Source organism: Salvia hispanica, unplaced genomic scaffold (assembly GCF_023119035.1).
Source record: "Salvia hispanica cultivar TCC Black 2014 unplaced genomic scaffold, UniMelb_Shisp_WGS_1.0 HiC_scaffold_860, whole genome shotgun sequence".
NCBI lineage: Eukaryota > Viridiplantae > Streptophyta > Magnoliopsida > Lamiales > Lamiaceae > Salvia > Salvia hispanica.
The window spans coordinates 14,270-35,230 of record NW_025952644.1 but is presented as its reverse complement, the minus strand read 5'-3'; the positions used below and the strand labels follow the sequence as shown (position 1 = coordinate 35,230).

Below are 20,961 nucleotides of genomic sequence, written 5' to 3'. Positions count from 1 at the left end.
TCTCCTTGTACCACATTCTTTGGAGTCGAATGACTCAATCGAGTTCTTCCGGCTCTTGTAATTCATGACTTCCTTTCCTCTTCTAGGGCACTTAGCATCCATGTTAACTTGATGAGAAGGCTGTCCGGTACGCTCGGTGCTCGGTCAAGCTTGTGAGTGACCTGTCTTTAAAGACGATGTGATATGGGGACATCACATGGGCGTTTTTGTAAGTGCATGCGATATGCCCACAGGCATCTTCCAACCTTGTGCTCCGATCTTTTACGGAGGGGTTGGTATGTACTCCAAGATGCTCTTTATTTCTGTTTGAGATCTCCAGCTTGCCGGATTGGTTTTGAGGGTGGTAAGGACTAGATGAGCGGTGATGAACCCGTCTTAGCTGCATCGATCGCCGACCATTCGGTTGCGAGAAGTGACTCTCTTGATCGGGAGATAATTGCCCTTGGTATCCCAAATCAGTTTGAATATATGACTCTTGAGGAACTTGAAGCTTCTTTAGATTACATGAGTCTTCCGTGGCTTTGGCTTATCCACTTGCATTCATATTCAAGCGCACCGGGATGTAGGAATTCCCGTAAGATGAGGAAAAGGACCCATGAAGTCCAGTACCCCCGAGATGTCGAACAATTCACAAGCAATCAACTGGGTTGCGGCATTTCATCCACTTGCGGAGATTGCTTGATCGAGTTGGCAATGGTCTGACCCTTGCGAACTCGTATGCATCTTTGTTCGGGGATCGGCCGGTAGAATCGCTATCCGGCACCTTTCTTACTTGATCTTCCTTGACGAAGCTCTTCCTCCACATGCCAAGGAGTAATAGGTGTGTTTGTATAAAGTTGCTCAGTCGAGAACACATCTCCTTATAACTTGGTCGGTTCTGCCTTCCTTGAAGTATGGGTCGTCCCGAAATAATACTTTGCTTCACTCTTGATCTTCATCCTCTGAGCCTTTTCACGTTTGCTTCCATTGGTAGCTCTCCGATCAACTAGGTAGTTGGCCAGTCCGCATACCGGGGTTCTGTCTACTTTCTCCTTACCCTTGGTTGTTGCGTCTGCCAGAGTAGCCTCATTACTTCTTCCCGGTCGATCTTCCTTGCGGAGAAAATCACATCACACAAATGCTCTTAAGATCGATCTCTCACGTCCTGCTGTTCCCTTCTTATGCTAATTACTGCTCAAGTGGTCCGCTAAAACATTTTCGGACCCTTTTTGTCTTCTACTTGATCAATTCTTGTAAAAGCGGCACCCGCGATCGGTCGGGGTTTGACTCCTTTCTTCGTAATGAGATGCCCAATGGCCGCATGATCGTATAGACGGTGACTACGGATCCTAATAGGTATTACTTTGAACTTTTTGAACGAATAGACAACATCCAACATCTCCTTCTCGGTGGTGTCATAGTTACATTGGGCTTGATTCAAGGTCTTAGATCATGAATATCACGGCCCTGCTCAGCAGATCTTGACCAATCCACGGCCCCCGAGCGCAGTCGGCTAGCATCGCACATCACCTCGAAGGGGTGATCCCAGTTAGGAGCTTGACTGATCGGGTGCGAGAGATCAATTTTTCCTTAAGAAGGTCAAAAGCGATCTTACGATACTCCAGTAAAGCAGCATGGCCAATCCGACATGGCCCGAAAACCTCTTATTCCCATTGATCGGTAAAGGGAAGAGCGGTTGGATATGACATCCACAGCAGCTTGATCACACAGTTCCTTTTCTTCCGTGGCTCTAAAGCGTTCCTGTACGTAACCATAAAATGACGTTCCTCCAAAATTTAAACCGGACTCTTTTGTTTGGCACCTTTCGACACCACGTAAATGCTGCAAGCATGAGTCGAAGAGTCTCAGTGAACGATGAAATCATCCATGAAAGATCTCTATGCAATCTTCAATCAAATCGAGAATATGCTCATCATACATCGTTGGAAAGTACCGAGGGCGTTGCATGGCCCAGATCGTACGCTATCTGGCATAGGTTCCCGACGGACATGTGAAGCGTGAAAAATTAGCACATCCACAGTCTCACGGGTTCACTTAGATTTGAAAGTAACCTTGTACCTAAGGGATGTCAATCGGGCCCAGCCCATCGGTTTCGGGCCAATACAGCCGGGTTATGGGTCGTGGTGCGGGCTAATCGAGGCATGTTTTCGGGTTATAAAGTTCAACCCAACCACTAAGCTCGGGTTTCGGGCTAACCCAGTGACTAATCGGTTGCTAGATAAAATTAACATGCGTTCAATCGATAAATAATGGTAAAAATTAGTTATATTTATAAAATTTAAATATTTAATTATGATAAATTTGAGATATATGCTTAAACCTGAACATAAACATGATCAAATACTAATATTTGAGATTTATGCAAAATAAAACATAAACATCAAGAAATTTTTAAAGCATGTTTTAGAAATTTAAATATAATTTTAGTGAATTTGAAGTTTCTAATTTATATGTCTATTATTATGTTAATAAAATTTAATATATAATTTATATATTTAATATATAAAATTGAATGTTATATTTTAGTAATCTATTATAAAAACTAACCAATGAAGTGTGAATTAGAGTTAAACAAATAGAACGATAGAAATTTTATCGGGTTTTCGCAGACCAGCCATCGGGTTTTCGGTTATTACTAACAGGGTTGCGGGGTTAATCGGGTGTTGGCTAATGATTTAGAAATTTTCAGCCCTAACCTATAAATTTGGCGGGTTATTCGGGCGGCCCACGGAGTTGCGGGTTACATTGACATCCTAAGCTGTACCCATCGATGAATGGCGAGGGGAAATGGTCATACGGTTGGAGTGTTCGGCTTTCGATAATCTATACACATTCGCCCATCCGGTGACTAGTCTGGTGGGTACTAGCTCATTCCCTCTCATTCTTAACCACCTGGATCCACTGATTTCTTGGGGACCATGTGGATTGGTATTTTGACCGTTCACTATGAATTTCGAGTATATAATCCCAGAGTGAGAGCAACTTCAAGATTTCCTTCGAGTATCCTCTTCAGCATGTTTGGGTTCACTTTTAACTGCGAATTTCTATGTGCCTTGGCTCCACACCTCCCGGCTAATGTGGTGCATGCGAGACATCCGGGCTTATCCCCACAGTCGTAAGCTCGTCCAATAGCCTTCTTGTTTTTGCTCGGCCTGATTAGACGCTCTGCCTCTTGCTCTTGATCGGCCATTGATGATTAGGGCAGTGCTTCCTCCTAGAGGTAGGCATCTTAGATCGTGACAACTTCTTTAGCTCCACTGTGGAGTAATGTCTGTAGGTAAGAGAGGTTCTTTTAGAATCATCCTCTTGCTCATGTTCACCATCGATTTCTTCTCTATACTAGCCGGTAATAATGCCCCTGCGAGAGCCCAGTTGGGCTTATTGAGTAGTAATTCTTTCCTTCGATCTCTAGTCAGTTAACCTGCGCTGCGATCGAGATCACACCATTCGAGTGTTTGCTTCCACATCGGCACAGGCATACACATCGAGCAGGTTTTTCTTCGCAATAATTCGGTCTCGAAATTCTTCTTGGACTAAGAGGTCAATAACATCAACATGGCACGTAGATTTTCGGAATCTATTGGCTTTTTCATGGCTTCATTGATGTCGAAAACCAGTTTTCTCACCATTAAGTCGATACGGTGTCCCCTCGGCCATATCTACAATTGTGCTGGTGGATTTCTTAAATGGTCTTCTAACAATATCCACTTCCAGACTCCATAGCTTCTGGTTTCACTCCTAATTTTAATTACATAAAAGTCAGCGGGATAGTAAAATCTTGTATCTGACCAACACCATTTTCTAACACACCTCGGGATTTATACATGACCTATCGACGGTTGGATCAACATCTTTAGTATTTGACAATTTCGCCCCTTCAACCGATTATAAATGGATAACGGCATAACATTGATAGATGCTCCTAAATCGCACATTGCATGCTTTCGATTTTTACATCTCCAATTGTTATGGGTAAAGTAAACATACAGATTCGCTCTTGGGTGGTAGTTTCTCTGCACAATAGACGATCTTATCCGCTTCCACCATGATTTTCCATCCTCAGGCATTCTGACTATGAACTCCTTTATAAACTTCCCGAGAGGGAGAGCGAGTCTGTGGCTTGGAGGAATGGTATGGAGACATCGACTTTGAAAGATCGACATGAAATCTTGTGGGGTTTTTCTTTCTTCCTCTCGTATGAGAACCGATATGGAAACGGTTTTCCCATTAGCCTCTTCGGTTAGCCCTTGTGGACTTCCTTTTGGTGCTTCTGTTTTGAGGTCCCGTCTGAGTGTGTTCCTTCGGGTTGTTCATTTCTAGGTGTGTTTACTCCCTCCTTTCCTTCTCAGAGTAGGCTCCTCGTTCGAGAAAAAACGGATCCTCCATCTGAGGCGAAGCCTCTTGAGCTCTTCCGGCCCGAGACTGATTATTAAGCTCTGTTACGCCACTTGCTCCACTAGATTCCCCGATAGGGTTCTTGAGTTGAGGTCCATTATAGGGTACATTTCGGACGCGGTGTAATCTTACTCGCATTTGCCTTCTCGGGTACATGAATTTGTAGATGGGAGTTTCCCCGACTCCCTTTCATTTCGCCCACCGAGTTAGCGAGCTAGGCCAAGTGCACATTCCATCATATCCATATTTGCCATATGCACCTTCTGGGCACTTTGCATTCCTTGCATTGTTCATTCTTTAAGACTGGAGTCACTTTTAATGCTCTGTTCTGACAAGCATCTCTCCCCCTCATATCTCCCATAGACCTCCTCAGCCTGTTTGGGTGGGCGGGGGGTTATGCTTGGTCTGGTTGTCTTGGTACTTGATTTTGGTTTTGGTTGTGGGTGTTATGTTGAGGCCCTTGGTTATATGGTTAGTTCGGCTTTGGTTACGGATTGCGGTAGTTGTGATGGGGTGGCACATAGGCAAGTTGGTTCGATTTTGAGGGTTTTGGTTACGAGGTTGTTGTTTTCTTCCTGTTGACTAGGCGAGTGGTCGGGGTCGTTGGGCCACGATTGAAGTTTTGGCTCGGGTGGGGGTTGGTTTGATTCGACCTGGTTTTGGTTCTATTACAGTTCAACTCCCCATGCGGGCTTTGGTGGTCACATACGGTGCATCCCTCTGCTTTCCCGAATCAGTGCCATTAGAATTGTAGTATCTGCTTGCATTTGCTTGCTCCACATTTGGCGAGTTGTCGGTGATCATATGGTAGTTAAGGGCCTCTTTTCCTCCGGTCGGAGAAGGTGGTGGAGTGTTCGATTGATTGCGGTCCAGCAATTCCTTCTTTAATTCCTCCATCTTCAAATCCATCCTTTATACGAGTCGTGTAGAAGCACTTGCTACCCTTTTCTGTACCCATCCTTGCGTTGTGTCCGTCTTTTTCGCATTAGCTTGCGTAAAACTATGTAGCTTCTTGACTCTCAATGTTAATGAAAATCCTTCTCCGGATGATGGTCGCGAGATCCTTTGTTTCTTTGTTCATCCCCTCATAAAAGGTGTGGTGCACTGTATCTCCTTCATGCGATGGTTGGGGCATGACTCCGAGAAGATTCATGTACTTAAATTTCCCGGTCTTTCACTCACGGTCTCGTCGTATTCTTGCCTTATACATGATATCTTCATCTTCAATGCACTTGACTTTGAAGACGGGAAGAACTCATTTAAGAATTCGTAGGTCCCTCGTAACTCTTCCCACAATACGTTGGCGGGTTTGCAATAACGTGGGGTTTCACATCGCAGGCGATCGGCTTTGGGTGACCTTATGGCTTGTTGGGGGTCGCGTCGGCATGCGCGTGGTGTGCGAGCTCGGTCATCACCTTACCTTGGTCAGCCATTCTCACTAGTGCTCTTACTTGCGCAGTGAGTGTGCGGCTTCGGGGTCATCCTCACCTTGGTCGGCCATTCTCACTAGTGCTCTTCTTGGTTGGGGTGGAAACCGAGAATTGGTACTCTAGTCTTAACTGCTCTCATCATTGCTCGTGCTAGGTCGGAAAGTGCTATCGATAGACGAGAGCGAGTGGTAGCAGTAATATCGTTCCTCAGGGAAGGATTAACTGGTCTAAACCGGCCGGGAAGTAGAACTCTTCTCGTAATAAAGCCGAAAATAAAAAGAGGAAAGGAGAAAGAGTATAAGCAGTATGTACACCAAAAAGACCGCACACACAGATAACGGGTATGAACGCCGTCCATCCCTGACAACGATGCCATTTTGAAAGGTGCAGGTTTCGATTAGTGTGTAATTGCAGAGTGTATCGATCGAGAATAATATTCCCAGGCCTAGGTGAGTCGTTGGCCGACAATCGGAGACACAGTTTCAAACAAGTTTCCTCAGCCCACTTCTGCGATTAGTATAATGGAGGTAAGGGTCGAATCTACTTGGGATGGACACGTTCGGATAAGCGCCACAGGTGTTTTGGTTAGCTACCACACTTGGAGTTGAGATTTTACACAGGCAAGAAATAAAGATGGAACTCTCTTGACTAGTAGACAGTAGAAAATAACAAGCATGTGGTTGTGTTCGTGAAAATAGAGGACAAAGTATCTCGAGAGGTATGTGAAAAGTAGACGGTTATTAAAAGCGAAAATTTAGACAACAAGGCATATCTGGTGGGTGGTTGGCTTTACGGCAGAATGGAAGGTACAAGCTGAAAAGTGGGGAACAAAAAGCAAAAGTAACTTAAAAGTAAAAGTGGTCGAAGGCTAAAGTTGATATTGGCGTTTTAACTGCAAGCATTAACGAAATCCATATGAACCTGAAACTATTGACTAAACTCAGATTCATAACTTCAAACTCAAGATCCATCGATTAAAATGTTTAACTTAAGATGAATAAGTGAAATCGGAAATTGCCTCCTCTTGAGCTAACATGCAAGGTGGTGATCACAACGGAAGCGGAGAAAATTCATGCACGAAAACTCAAAATGAAACATAACTATAAAATTCGATCAACAACCACGAGATCTAACTTCTTTCGCAAGAAAATACATGCACGCACTTAAAAATTAAAAGCGATAACTAAATCCTAACTTTCGTAGAGCGAGAGGAATGAAGTGAACTCGAACCAATAGAGACATTCGGAATAGAAATTTCATAACTTAAACGTTTGGATCTCACTAAATACTTCCAAAAGGCAACAAGGATAATTGTTTGCAACGAGATCAAACGAAGAAAGCGGTAAAGATTAAACTAAAAAGCAAATAACGATTGTTTTGCCACTCCGGTGATAATCTTGCTATACTGCTGCGGTATTGGTTGGAATGGTAGATCAGCGATTTCTCAAGGCGACTCTTGGGCGTCAGTGATCATAGTTGTGAGGAATGAGATTGGATAATCTTTGAAGAATTTGATCTTCTAGGCGAAATTCTACTAAGTGTGTATAAGAGCGAGAGCTTGCAAACTTGAATTACTTCTCTCTCCAAGTTGCTCTTTTATAGGGAGGCTTATGCTTGTTTTTAGGGTAGACTTCCTTCGATTCTGCGCTTGGCTTTAAATGATCATGGCTATCGCTGCTTCTCCATCTCGAGCCTATTCTCTGGCATGCATCCTGGTGATGTGCACCATATTATTTCTTTCGCCGTCTGAATCGTCTCTCTTGACTTGAATCCTTTAACCACTTAAGCAAGCATTCTGCAGATAATACATGCATTTCGCGACATCTTGATCAGTAACCAAGGCTTAGAATCACGACTTTATGAGTACCATATGAAATGGTCTGCGAGAAAACATAATTGAAAGGAAGAAAAGAAAGAGAGCGGTTGTTTTGAATAGGATGATGATTTCATTGTATAAAAAACCACTTTAAATAGGGATTACAAACAAGTAAATATGGTGGAACTTGTGCTCCAAGTATTTTGCGACTTCAAGTATTCTTGGGCACCAAGTATATAATTTAATTACAAAATATTTTGTCAATCACCTATTTGGAGTAATTGGTTCTAATCCACATGATCTTCCGCTTTTCTAACAGTTTTGTAAGTTAATAAAGAGAGAGTAATGTGTCGTGTGTAAATGCCCAACCGGACGAGGAGGAGTTGTTGAAATAGTCAGTAGACTCACTGGTGGGCGACTTGGACTTTGGTTAATCACAAATTAGGAAAATAGAAAGCAACATATATATCCACATGTAGAGCCGATGTCGAATTACATTATGCTGAAAGGAAACCTCCATTAAGAGGTAAGAAAAAGATGAAGTTTATTATACGCTGTGTATTATTATAACTATAAGTCCACACTCTAGCTTTGTTAATCCGTTTTTAAATATAATGGCACCGTACAATACGGCATCTTCTTATTCAAATGTGGCTATAATTTTCCACTTGATATTTCGGATTACGGACTACGGTCCACCACAGGTATAACTGTATAAGAAGACTATCTCCAATGGAGAAAGGCGGGGGAGGCAGAATTTTAACAATGAGGTGCCCAAATTACCACTAAAATTTGTTGAGTGTGTTGCATACCAATATGGAAACAACTCGAACGTGAAAAATATAAAGCCACGAGTGAGAAATGGATGATGAGAAAACTAATTAGTGAATAGATTTTTTAGAACATAGCACATAGTTTACTATTAATATTTTACTTCATCCATCCCACACAAGAATATGCACTCTTTCCTTTTAAAACTCTTTTCTTTCTAATAGGGTGAGACTCATTCTTTACTAACAATACTTTAATTACTTTTCCTCTCTATATCTTTCTTACTTTAACAATTTTGGATTAAAATATGTGTCAAACACAAAAGTGCATAGTTTTATAATAAAGAGTATCACATTAAAATTGATTTTATTAATATCATAATATTTTACAATATTTATGAAATCAAAGAATTATTTTACAGGTCTTAAAAATAAAAAATAAAAAGTCACAAATGAATTGGTACACTCAAGGTGGGGATCGAACTTGGTAGCTCACGACCAAGAGGCTGGAAATTAGTCTAACTGCAGTAGCACTTCAGGTTAAAAATGATAATTACATATATTATATATATTAAATATTGAATTGGGTGAGGTCCTAAAAAGCAATGAACGGCAAGAAAAGAAGAAGGTAAATTAGAAAGAAATACAAATAACTAACTTTTACTTTTTGTACTAAGAAGAGGTAAATATACCGTGGCTCCCTATAGCTGCGGAAACGTAGGGCCACGGCGGGGTGTTTTGGACATGGGCGCACCACCTAGTCGGCGTGACACGCGCAGAGGAGCCGCGACGCTCTATTGCAGGGGCCGGAAAGCCGCGCTTTGCCCATCATTTTTTCTTTTAATTTTTTCAAAATATTTCTATAAATCTATCCGCCACTAGTTACGCGTTACCCGACGGGAAGAATGCGCACACAACTCGAAACTATTATTTCCTGACCATTTTCCAGGGCGCCGGAACAATTTTGATCGTAGCGACAGCCGCCGATCTCCGTTTAAGGGAAAAGACCTTAACAATTGGTGCTTTCATCTGTGTACTCATGAGACGATTCAACAACAACAGTGGGAAAGGGTGGGGCACAGGCCGACCCGACTATTTCCCGAATGGCTCGTCGCGCCGTGATAATGCGATCGTCGCTAAGATAACGTCGGCTTTCAACCGACGACAGACACGACGAGGGGACCGTGGGGTCGCTCAATGGAGGATCGAACCACGATGATTTCGTGGGTTATAAATTGGATCACTTGATAGATAAACTCGACAAATTGGATTCTTGGAGAGATGATACCAACCGTAGTTCGAAAATTTATAACCAAGATGGCCTCGTGGGAATGATCAACCGTATGATGACGAAGATATAGATAATTTGGGGTTTGATGATCGCGTCAATGGAGAATGTGGTATAGGGTTTGTGGTAGAAACCCAATTTTGACGTGCGAGATAGCCCGCGAGAGATATCGATATCGGCGCGAGGGTAGAAATCACAGGGGTTCATGTTGGGACCCACCGGATATCAACAACATCGTCACCAAATAGGTGGGTATGATCAGCAGCTTAATCGGCCAACCACTTGTTACGACCCACCACAGCGCGGCAGCCTCTTGTTGGGGGAACCACCGCCTCGCCATGCATCGCGAGGATATTCGGATTATGATCAACCACCACCGGGTTTGCCTAGTCATCGGGATCCGCGCTAGCGTAGACCTTGCAGCCTATGCAAGATGACCGATCAGCGAGTCGCCGCACAGCCCGTGTCGCCGCTGCCCCGCCACGGTCTGAGTCTTCACGCACCCGCCTCACATCCAAGTTAATTGATTCGGGAAGTAGTGGTCGCCCAATATTCCTAGTCTCAAGGTTTGTTCTCCTTGCCCAACCCAACTAGCTACGTAAGTGATTGGAGCAAGCCCCCTTCTCACCGAGTTGAATGCGGGGTTTGAGGAGAATATTGATGATGAAAATCTAGTTGAGGATGTTCCAATCAACGAGTCCCGGGAAGAGATCGTCAAGACCGACAATATGCCGCGTATCTCGGGGTATATGATGAGAAGATTGGTGATCCTATTGTGCCAACACATCGGAAGTGGCATTAAATGACGTAGAGGAGGAAAATTCCACTGATGAAATGTAGATGGCCGTCCCTCGCTCAATGACGTTCAAGTGTCACTCAAAAATGTTGTTGGAAATTATTGGGCAAAGAAGATGGTGCTTACACCGATTTGCCCGTAATTGCTTCGTGTTTTTGTGGATTTGAATGCCTGGAGATGTTCCAAGTTGGAATCATCGATCAACGTCGCCGACACCGATGCAAGGTTGATCCCTCGCGCAATGACACGCCATGTTTGAGCATTTTTGGAGGTGTGAACGGTTTATCATTTTGGCACGAAATTTTGCCGGCCACGTTAGGTCTCCTGCTGAAATTTAATGGGGATGATGAAGGGAAACGCCAGCTCGCTCGTGTGTGTATGATCCAGAGAAGACGCTCGCCAAAGCTTTTGCTTTCAACTATCGTAGTTGCTTCGTGGTTTCCACCTTGAGGACAAGGCAAACCTGGGGAGTTGATACGATCTCATATAATCTTAATTATTTAGTTATCTTTTATTTCACCATATCTTTTCCATATCTTTGTTTTCTTATTCAATAAGTTAGGGTAGTAGTATTCTAGTATTATAAATAGGAGATATTGTATTCATTCAATTAATAAATTAATAAATTATTATTTCTCCCAAAGATAACGTGTGTTTTCCAATCCTAATTTGGATTCGCTTCGCCGATCCTAATTTGTGGAATAGCATATAATAGGAGTCAACCCTTTACCTTTGACCATGGTTTTGGGTTAAGTTAGGGCTTCCTATCTTATATGCTTATCAATTTGGTGCGTGAACGTGCATCTAGATGTCCTACGAAAGGGGCTACCCATAGGTGTGACCAAAGGGGTGTCACCGAAAAATATGGGCCCGAAGGAAAAAGGGCAGCAAAGGAAATGGTGGGCCCATGGCTTTGGGTTTGCCACTTGGCGGTGAGCCCGTGGACGTCCGGTTTAAAAGAGGGATGGATTGATACGATCTCACATCGGTTTCACACGGAGTGTGGAATAGCATATATAGGAGTCAATCCTTTACCTTTGACCATGGTTTTGGGTTAAGTTAGGGCTTCCTATCTTATATGCTTATCACAAGGTCCAGGGTTTGGACTACTGACAGAAGATGTTGTGAGATTAGTCGACCAGACGGTTCGATTAGTCCCGTTTAAGACGACGAGATTTCCATCTCGAGACAGAGTAACGGAGCTGGAAGAATCTTGGAGGGGTGTGTCTCTGTTGGTGACCCAAATCACAGTTTCTTCCGACAAGGCGTAGAAGATTCTAAGTAGCGGTTGGTGGTGTTTGGAGGTGTGAAGAATCCTAATTTGAACACATGCTTTGCTGATCCAATGGTTTGTGGGTCTCTGATGATCACACCGGCAGACATTGTGTCGTTTTGTAAACTCAAACATACAACAATGCTTTGGAGAATTAAAGCAAGTAGTGCTTTAGTAACAATGAGTTGAGCGATTTTGATGACATGTATGATAATGCATGGGATGAATTGGGCTTATGATTTGTATTTATAGTAATTGAAAGATAAGTGTACGCATTAAAATAGTTGAAGTAGTCGCCATGGTGGGCGACTTGGACTTTAGTTAATTTTCATTCAAGTAAAAAAGGCAACATTTTTATCCACGTGTAGATCCGATGTCCAATTAAAATGATGCTGAATAAAACCTCCACTTTGGGTAAGAATTAAGATGAAGTTTGTTATAAGTAGTGACGAAGCCAGAAAATTTTTGCTGGGGGTCCAAATACTTTTATCGGCACTAAATATCACAAGAATAAATTTTTTATTTCATTTATTTAATGATGAAATTTTACAATATTTACCGTTAATTTTCTATGAATCTTAATAAGAGAACTTTGATTAGTTTTCAATGAATCTTTAATAAGAATCTTATAAGTACACGAACCAGCTTTGATAATCCATGTTTTAAATATAATGGCACCGGATAATACGGCATTTTCTTATTTACATGGGGCTATGATTTTCCCTTGCTATTAACCATTTACCAATGTTTAAAAACGGACGGTTAAATGAAGCTGTTAAGCTACTCGTTCATGATTTAAACTTCAAGCGATCTGATTGGGTTAGACTACCGGTCAAACCGTTTTACCATTGTGTATCCATTTTTGTAATGTTGACGGTTGAAATGGAGAAAGTTTGGGATGGTTTGAAATTTGGATAAATACCATTAGGAGATAGTTTGCACTCAATGGGTATAAGTTTTTGAATTATTATCTAGTCTTCCATCAAACACACTAAGAGTGGGTTCATTACTGGAGAAGATATTTTGGTGTGTTGATCCACTGGCTGTTGCTCAAACGAGAGGAAGAAGTTGGAGATTACTATTATTTAGGAGTAGATAAGTATAGTTAAACTAGTAAGGATTAATTCTATCTCAATTATAGGATAGTTAAAGTGTATCTCCTATAATTACGTTAGGGAGATTTATAAGATGTTTTGTGTATATTTTATTCTTTAATTTATGTTGGAGATAGAATAGGAAGATTCACCTTAGTAGATATATTAGTTTTCAGTTTATTTAAATATTAGAATTAGGAGTTATCTTAGATTATTTAATTAGTAGTAGTTATCTCATTAGGAGATTTATTAGATTTGATATTCAATAGTTTTCCTATACAAGGAGTGTAGTTTACAAGGCATGTAGTTTAAGGAAGGAAGGGGATGAGTTTTTGTGATGAATAATATTTTGTGATTTAGAGTCTTTGATTCTTTTTCTTGTCTTGAATTTTCTTGTAGCAAAGTGCTCGTTATTAAAGGCATTTATCGACATATCAATCGAACATTCATATTCGATTGTAGCGTCATTCATTCCACTTCCACCACCATCTTCACGTCGAGTTCACATCCACCATATTGTAACTATTTCCAAATATCCATCTTAAACGGAGGAATGTCATGGCAGATTCATTTTTTTCGATTTATTATAAGTATAGCGGTGGGCGGGCGAAGGGGCTAATTCGTTCGAAAAGGTGTCGTGAGAGCGCCGTGAGCCAACAAAGGCCACATCAGGTGGTATCGGAGCCACGCGATACCATCAATTAGCCTGTGCCCCAAACCCTTTGTCGGAGCGTCTACGGACTCGAAAGTGCAGGTTTTCGATTTTGTGTTAAATTAAGGGTCGTCAACGATCGGATGAAACATCCAATCTAGCGAGTCATTGGCGACGACCGAACCCGTATCAAATAAATTCCTCAACCACTTCTCCCGGTTAGTATAGTGGAGGTAAAGGTTTGAATCCCACGGAGATGGACACGTTCGGATAATTGTGGTGATAATCTGGGGGGTTTTGGTTAGCTACCACGCTTTGGGTTGAGATTCTACCTAGACCGAAATTTTTGAGATGGTACTCCCGACTATGGGCATGGGAAAATGACCGCATTGGTTGTGTACGTGAAAATAGGGGACAAGGTATCTCAAGGACATGTGAAAGTAGAAAGTTACTCCCTCCGTCCCAAGGAAGATGACCCCTTTCTTGGGGCACGGATTTATGCAAATTTATTTTGTGTGTTGAAGGAAAAATAAAGTAAAGAGAGTGAATAAAGTAGAGATAAAGGTGTTTCCATTTTAAGTAATGGGTCATCTTAGTTGAAAACTAAAAGAAATGGCCAAATCTTCAAGACGGAGGAGTACTAATAAGGAAATTTAGAACACGTAGGGGATATGTGGTGGGTGGCAAGGCTCGACAGTGCGGAAGGTACAAACTTAAAGTAAAGGACAAAAATAAAAAGTAACTAAAAAACAAAAAGTGGTCCAAAGCAAAGTGGATTGTGATGTTTCTTCAACAAGCATTAACAAAAATTATATAAACACAAACTCCATGGATAAACTCGATTCACAACTTCAAACATAAGATCCTTCAATTAAAAGCGTAAACTTGAAGATTAACGGCTAATAACTCAGTTACTCCTCCTTGGCTAGCATGCAAGATGGTAACGACAACGCAAACGAAAAACTCATGCACGAAAACTTAAAGCGAGACATGAACTTGAAATTTCAATTAACAAACTCGGATCGGCCTATTAAACGAAGACATGTGTAAACACTTAGAAAATAAACGCGATAACTAAATCTACCTTTCCTAGCGAGAATGAAGCGATTCAAACCAAAGAGAGATCGTAAAACAAACTTCATAACTAAAAACGTTTGGATCTTTAACGAAATTCTTCAAAAGGGAATAAGGTTTAAGTTGCACCGATCCAACGACGAAAGCAAGTAAAGATAAAACTAAGAAAGCAATTAAAGATTGTTTACGCCACTCGGCGATGAAACTGCTACTACTACGAGACAAGCCGTTTGGAGCAGGGATGATGACTCTCAGGTGGACGTCGGAACTTCGGTGACCATGGCGTAGCAGGAACGAAGAATGTGGACAATCGAAGGCGATCTTCGAGAGAGAATTCTAACTAAGTGTAGTGATTGGACTCGAACTAAGAACTCGTTTCTCTCTCTCCAAGTGGCTTCTTTTATAGGGAGGTCTTGCCTTGCTTTAGGGTAGACTTCCTTCACGAAATGACTCTCTTGCCCTTGTTTATGGTTGATCATCCCAACAATCTTTCTTCTCCATCTCGAGCCTTTCTCGCATGCATCCAGTGGTTTGCACCCTTCTAGCACTCTTTTCACCCGAGTTGTATGAACTCGTCTCCTTGACTTGGACCCCTTTATCCGCACACTTAAGCAACTTCTTTGTGGATAATACATGCAAACCACGACATACGGACCATGAACCAAGGCCTAGAATCCGACTTATCGGACTCCTCAATGAATAGGTTGGAAAAGTTTCCATCTTGCGAAATTGATGATGATTTGCTTGACAAAGTAATGCGTCAACTAGAGCAGATTGAGTTACTTGTTGAAAAAGGCCTATGCGGAGCTATTGAGACAACATCGTGAATTGAAGCAAGAGAAAGTTGCCACTGTGGAAAAGGTAGAGAAAGAGTTGCAGCCCTTGATCGTACGAGACATGATTCGAAGAAAGCCTTCGAAGAAGAAGCTACGCGAGAAGGAGACCACCATCACTCTGTTTAGCGCTATCAGTGAGGGTACAACAATGTAAAGATGAACAAGAACCAACGATGCTGCATTAAAACGCTCAAATGTGGAAGAGAATGTTCCTGTCGATGCAGCAATGAGGCAATGCCTAGACCAGGCCACTTTTCGGGATTCCCAGCCTCTATCTGAATGAAAATTCAACAAGAGAAGCGAGGAAACTTACAGAAGGTCGTTCAAGCAATTCACGACCTCACAAGTTGATCAGGTGGCAAATATCGCAGTTCAAGTATCGTAGAAAATCCAAAGAGCATCACGATTGATACAGGTTTTGGCGGCTCAAATTTTGCATACATGGTCTCGTGCGAGAAGGCTAAAACAAGATAAATTGATGGATTGGCTTATTATGAAATACATTGGGCAAGTCAAGAGACTCCTAATGGTGGACGGAGGGAGTACTAATTAAAGATGGATATTTATTTATTATTACTAATGAAAGTGAAAAAACAATACAAATAACTCTAGGAAAACAAAATTGTGTAAATCAAGAGAGGATAATATAGTGATCTGGGATAAGAATCATCTTCCATCAAGCGCACTAAGAGTGAGCTCGTTATTGAGAAGACATATTGTTGTGTTGATCCATTGGGGGCCGAGTTCGAACCATTTTCTGCAAACACGGGCTGTTTGGGCACTGGCAGATTCAAAATTTCACCACTCAACATCGACAGAACTGTTTGGATCAGAGGTCTATCGTTTGGCGATTCTTGGACGCACAGCAGCCCTATCTGAATACATCGAACCATCTCTTCCTCCGTCTCCCTACTTGCAATGCTTTCCTCAACGAAACTCAAGCTGTTACCCTCATTCCACATTTTCCATGCCTGAAATTCAAACATTAACTTATTTAATTATCTGGATTAGTTTCAAACTATTACAAAAAATTTGACAAGTGCTTACACATCCTATGAGACCCAAGGACAATTCATCATTGAAATAGTGTGTGTTCTTTTCTCCTTTCACAATCTCCAATATTAGCACCCCGAAGCTGAATACATCAGATTTTTCAGAAAATCTGCCTTCCATTCCATATTCCGGCGCCATATATCCACTGTAAAATTACTTACCATGTTAGCAAAACTTACGCGTTTATTCTCAGGGTGATATATAACTGATGAATATCAACTTACTATGTTCCCACGACTCTTGCAGTACTGCCATGGTCTTCATTGCCTCCGAATATTCTTGCCATCCCAAAATCAGAGATTTTTGGATTCCAGTCTTGGTCTAGCAGAACATTACTTGGCTTGAGGTCTCTGTGAATGATCCTTAGTCTTGAGTCTCTGTGAAGGTACAAGATGCCTCGCCCAATGCCCTCGATAATGCTGTAACGCATATTCCAATCTAACAACTTCTTTGTTGAATTCATAGAACCTGTTCAAATCATATACATTATGAAAACTTTGCTGTGGAACATGTTTTTATACATGCATATGAAGATCGTTGAACTGACCAAAGAGACAAGCGTCCAAGCTTTTGTTTGGCATGTATTCATATATTAGAATCTTTTCTTCTTTCTCAACACAACCTCCTAATAGTTTGACAAGATTCCTATGTTGGAGTTTGGAAATGACAATCACTTCATTCATGAATTCTTGCATCCCTTGTCCAGATTCCGCCGATAGTCTTTTAACAGCAATTTCTTTCTCGTTTGCCAGAACTCCCTACCAAAACACACATCAGTCATCATATGATCTTGCCATTCAGTCTGTTTGAAACTGAGTTCATCGAATTGTAAAGTTTTTGTACCTTGTAAACAGGACCAAAACCTCCCCTCCCAAGAAGATTATCTTCATGGAACTGGTTAGTTGCATTAGCAAGCATCTCGAACGTGAACTTTGGCAAATCGCCAATATTAACCTCCCTTGTTTCATTTTTTAGCACAATTGCAGTTGAATCGGTCGTGAACATCTGTCCTGCTTCCAAAATACTTGAATCTTGGGCTTTTCTCCCTGATTAATTTGATAAAGAACATGATCATTTCAAGAGTGACATACAACAACATATACTTACTATTTCAAAAGTAATAGTATATGAATAGGCCAATCACCTTTCCTCTTCATCAACCACCAAGCAATAAACATCATAACAGATATGCATACAAAACCCACAACTACTGCAACTATGATGTACAACTTTCTCTCCTTGTGGCTATCTGCATAAAAAAGAAATAATTTCTATTCATTCAACCTTGATGCATCATTAACTAGTAAAAATTGTGAAGGAAATTACCAAATTCAGAAGCAGAGAGACGAACGTAGAGATCAATGCCAACGCGGTCAAACTCCTGTGTGTCAATCAAGTTATCACTCCAAAACATACAACCAATGTTAATATCATAAGCATAAGCTATGCAGGAGCAGTTCCTCTGACACGCTGTCCGACACTCGTCTTGAACCCTCGAAGGCAAGGGTTGAGCAAAGTCCGGAACCTTCATATACCGCAGCCTCTCAAATCCATCATCTCCACACTGCAACTGCCTCTTCCTCCTACAACCATTAGTCCAATTCCCTCTCCCCCATTCTTCCTCATTCACAGGCTCAAAACCTCTCAAACAACTACAAATAGGCAATTCCAAACCATTGCAGCTACCAAACGCCCCACAGTTTCCATAAACATCGCATTCATTCTCAGGAGCGGTCCATTCCACGTTCCATCTCTTTGCCACGCCATCCCACACCTTCCGAAGCAGAGTACCTGAAGAATTCAATTCCACTGTTATAAAACCATTTATCTGCGGCGTAGAATAGAAGAAATTCCCATCACTGTCATTCTTCACTTGATTGAAGCCGTCTAAGTAGGCGCTGAACATTATCTTTATCCCAATAAATATCAGGCCGTTCCAGGGCCCGCTCCTCCAGTGCGGGCGCTCCTCGTCCCACGTGACAAGCTGTGGCGCCCCGCTCATGGCGTCCAAGCCCCCAGTGAAGCTCCCTATCGAGGGGTCAGTGGCATATTTCCACGATGTCAGACGCACCTGCTCCCCTGTCTTTACGTTCTGGCTTAACGTCATTGCCTGCATCATAACATCCGTAGGATGCGAGAAAGACTCCCACAACGTGTTTCCCGAGGCCTCTTCCCACAAGACGAGATTGCCAGTGTCCAGGATTTGGATGACCGGATTAAGGACTGGAGATGTAGTGGTGAGATTGGTCGACCAAATGGTTCGATTGGTCCCGTTATAATGGACTCTGGATCTCTGATCACCACACCGGCTGAAATTGTGTCATTTTGTAAGCTCAAACATACAATGCTTTGGAGAATTAGAACAAGTATTGATGTATGAACAAAGAATTGAGTGATTGTTTGAGGCATTGTAGGTAAATGCATGGGAGGCAATGGGCTTATGATTATGGTGACTCGTGTTACCACTATTTATAGTACTCTCTCGGTTTACAATTAAATGAACTGTTTTGACTTGGTATACTATTGAAAAATTATTTTACTCTTTAAAGGAAAGTGAAAAAAATTAGTAGAATATGAGACACGGGTTTATATTCTCTGTCCTTAAGTATGGACTTTTGAAGAGGCACGAGTTTTAGTGAACGATTGATAAAAAATAAAAAAGAGAGAGCAAAAAAAATGATTAAATATTATTAATGAAGAATGAGCTAAACCTTATTACAAAGAAAAGGTTCTTAAAAGAGAAAGTGCATAATTTTAAGATATTGATTGAAATTTTATAGTTATTTTAAGGGACAGATTGAGAAGACTAATCTCCCCTACATTATTCTTTCTCTTGCATTATTTTTTTCTTCATTTAATTATTTATAGTAAATGTTTGAAAAAATAAGTTATCTAATTCTGAAAATCCCAAAATAAAAAACAAAGAGTAATTGAAATATACATTCAGGCATTAATCACTCATATTGATTGTTTTGAAGTTATACTTAGTTGAAGACTTGTAGCAGTCGTCGGTGACTTGGACTTTTGTTAATCTTACATTCTAAGTTAGAAAAATGGCAATGTCCACGTGTAGGGCCGATGCCTAATCAATATTACGATTTACGAGGAAAGAAAACCTCAATTTAGGGCAAGAAAAAGATTAAGGGTATACCTAGTGTAATATAAGCCCACACATTTTTGTAGTCCATATTTGAAAAATAATGCCACCGGACAATACTTCATTTTCTTACTTAAATGGAGCTATAATTTTCCAATACACAAACCATAAAAATCTCTATTTTTCCACTTGATATTTATTGATCACGGTCCACCCTAGGTATAAGTAAACAGCATTAATTAGGACTTAGGAGAATATAGTTATTGTTATACTATGGTTTCCAAATAGTTGGTTCCGATTGATATAGTGAAAATGGGGTATCAAAATAAACAAATGTGCTCAGAAATCATAATATACCGAGCACGTTTGAGCACCAAGTGTGGTTTGCAAGAACCTCATCAGAAGGTTTTGCGAGCACTTTCATATGTATAACACAAGGCTGAATTATTTCCGAGCACAATTGTAATGTCGAAATCGAAAGTTTGGGATGGATTGAAATTTGAATAATTGTTCATGACACACCACTAGGATAGGAAATAGTGTATGCTCTTAATGTGTATATAAATGAAAAACATTGACAAAGTAACCCTTTCTCTGTTAATATTAAGTTTTAGTGTACTATATATAAAGTCTGGAAGTAGATTCATCGTCCATCAAGAACAAAGAGTGACCTCATTATTGGGGTAGACATTTTGCTGTGTTGATCCATTGGGGCCTGGTGTCGAACCATTTTCAGCAAACACGGGCTGCTTAGGCTCCGGCAGCTCTACAATATCACGACTCAGCATCGAAAACATGATTTCAATGGCAGGTCTATCCTTAGGATGTTCTTGGACACAAATCAGCCCTATCTGAATGCATCGAACCATCTGTTCCTCTATCTCCCTACTTGCGATGCTTTACTCCACAAAGCTCCAACCGTCACTACAAAAAAAAAAACGGATAAGGACGTTTTTTATTCCGTTAAGGACGCTATTTTCGTTCTAATTATATCACCTACGCTTTAAAAGCGTCCTTATCCGTGGCGTGCCAAATTAAAATAAGGACGCAAAGAGGGAGCGTCGGTGAATTAATCTTGGGACGCTCTTTAAAAAGCATCCCTAAATTGCCCGAGACAATAAAAAAAACGCTCTAAATGCTATTTAGTGACACTATAAAAAGCATCCCTAAATGTTATTTAGAGACACTAAAAAAAAATCCCTAAATTCAATTCGAGACACTATTATAAAGTTTCCCTAAATGCAAAAGTTTCCCTAAATGCAAAAGAGACATAATATAATACTCCCCCCGTCCCAATAAATATGAAACATTTGGTTTTCTGAACGAGATTTTATGCAGTGTTATTTTGTGAGTTAATGAAGAGAGTAGAGTAAGAGAGAGAGAGAAA

At 41.1% G+C, this 20,961-nt stretch overlaps 1 protein-coding gene across 1 annotated transcript; it reads right to left on the bottom strand.

Annotated features, from left to right (window-relative positions):
- Positions 1–16,032: 16,032 nt before the first annotated feature.
- Positions 16,033–20,443, bottom strand: LOC125200246 (G-type lectin S-receptor-like serine/threonine-protein kinase At1g11300). Its single transcript, XM_048097947.1, has 8 exons — positions 20,246–20,443; positions 17,804–18,770; positions 17,622–17,726; positions 17,321–17,523; positions 17,025–17,235; positions 16,702–16,945; positions 16,472–16,622; positions 16,033–16,395 (listed from the first exon to the last, which is right to left on the bottom strand). The coding sequence occupies exons 1-8, from the start codon at positions 20,441–20,443 to the stop codon at positions 16,033–16,035; spliced, it is 2,442 nt and encodes an 813-aa protein (XP_047953904.1).
- Between the last annotated feature and the right edge of the window lie 518 nt (positions 20,444–20,961).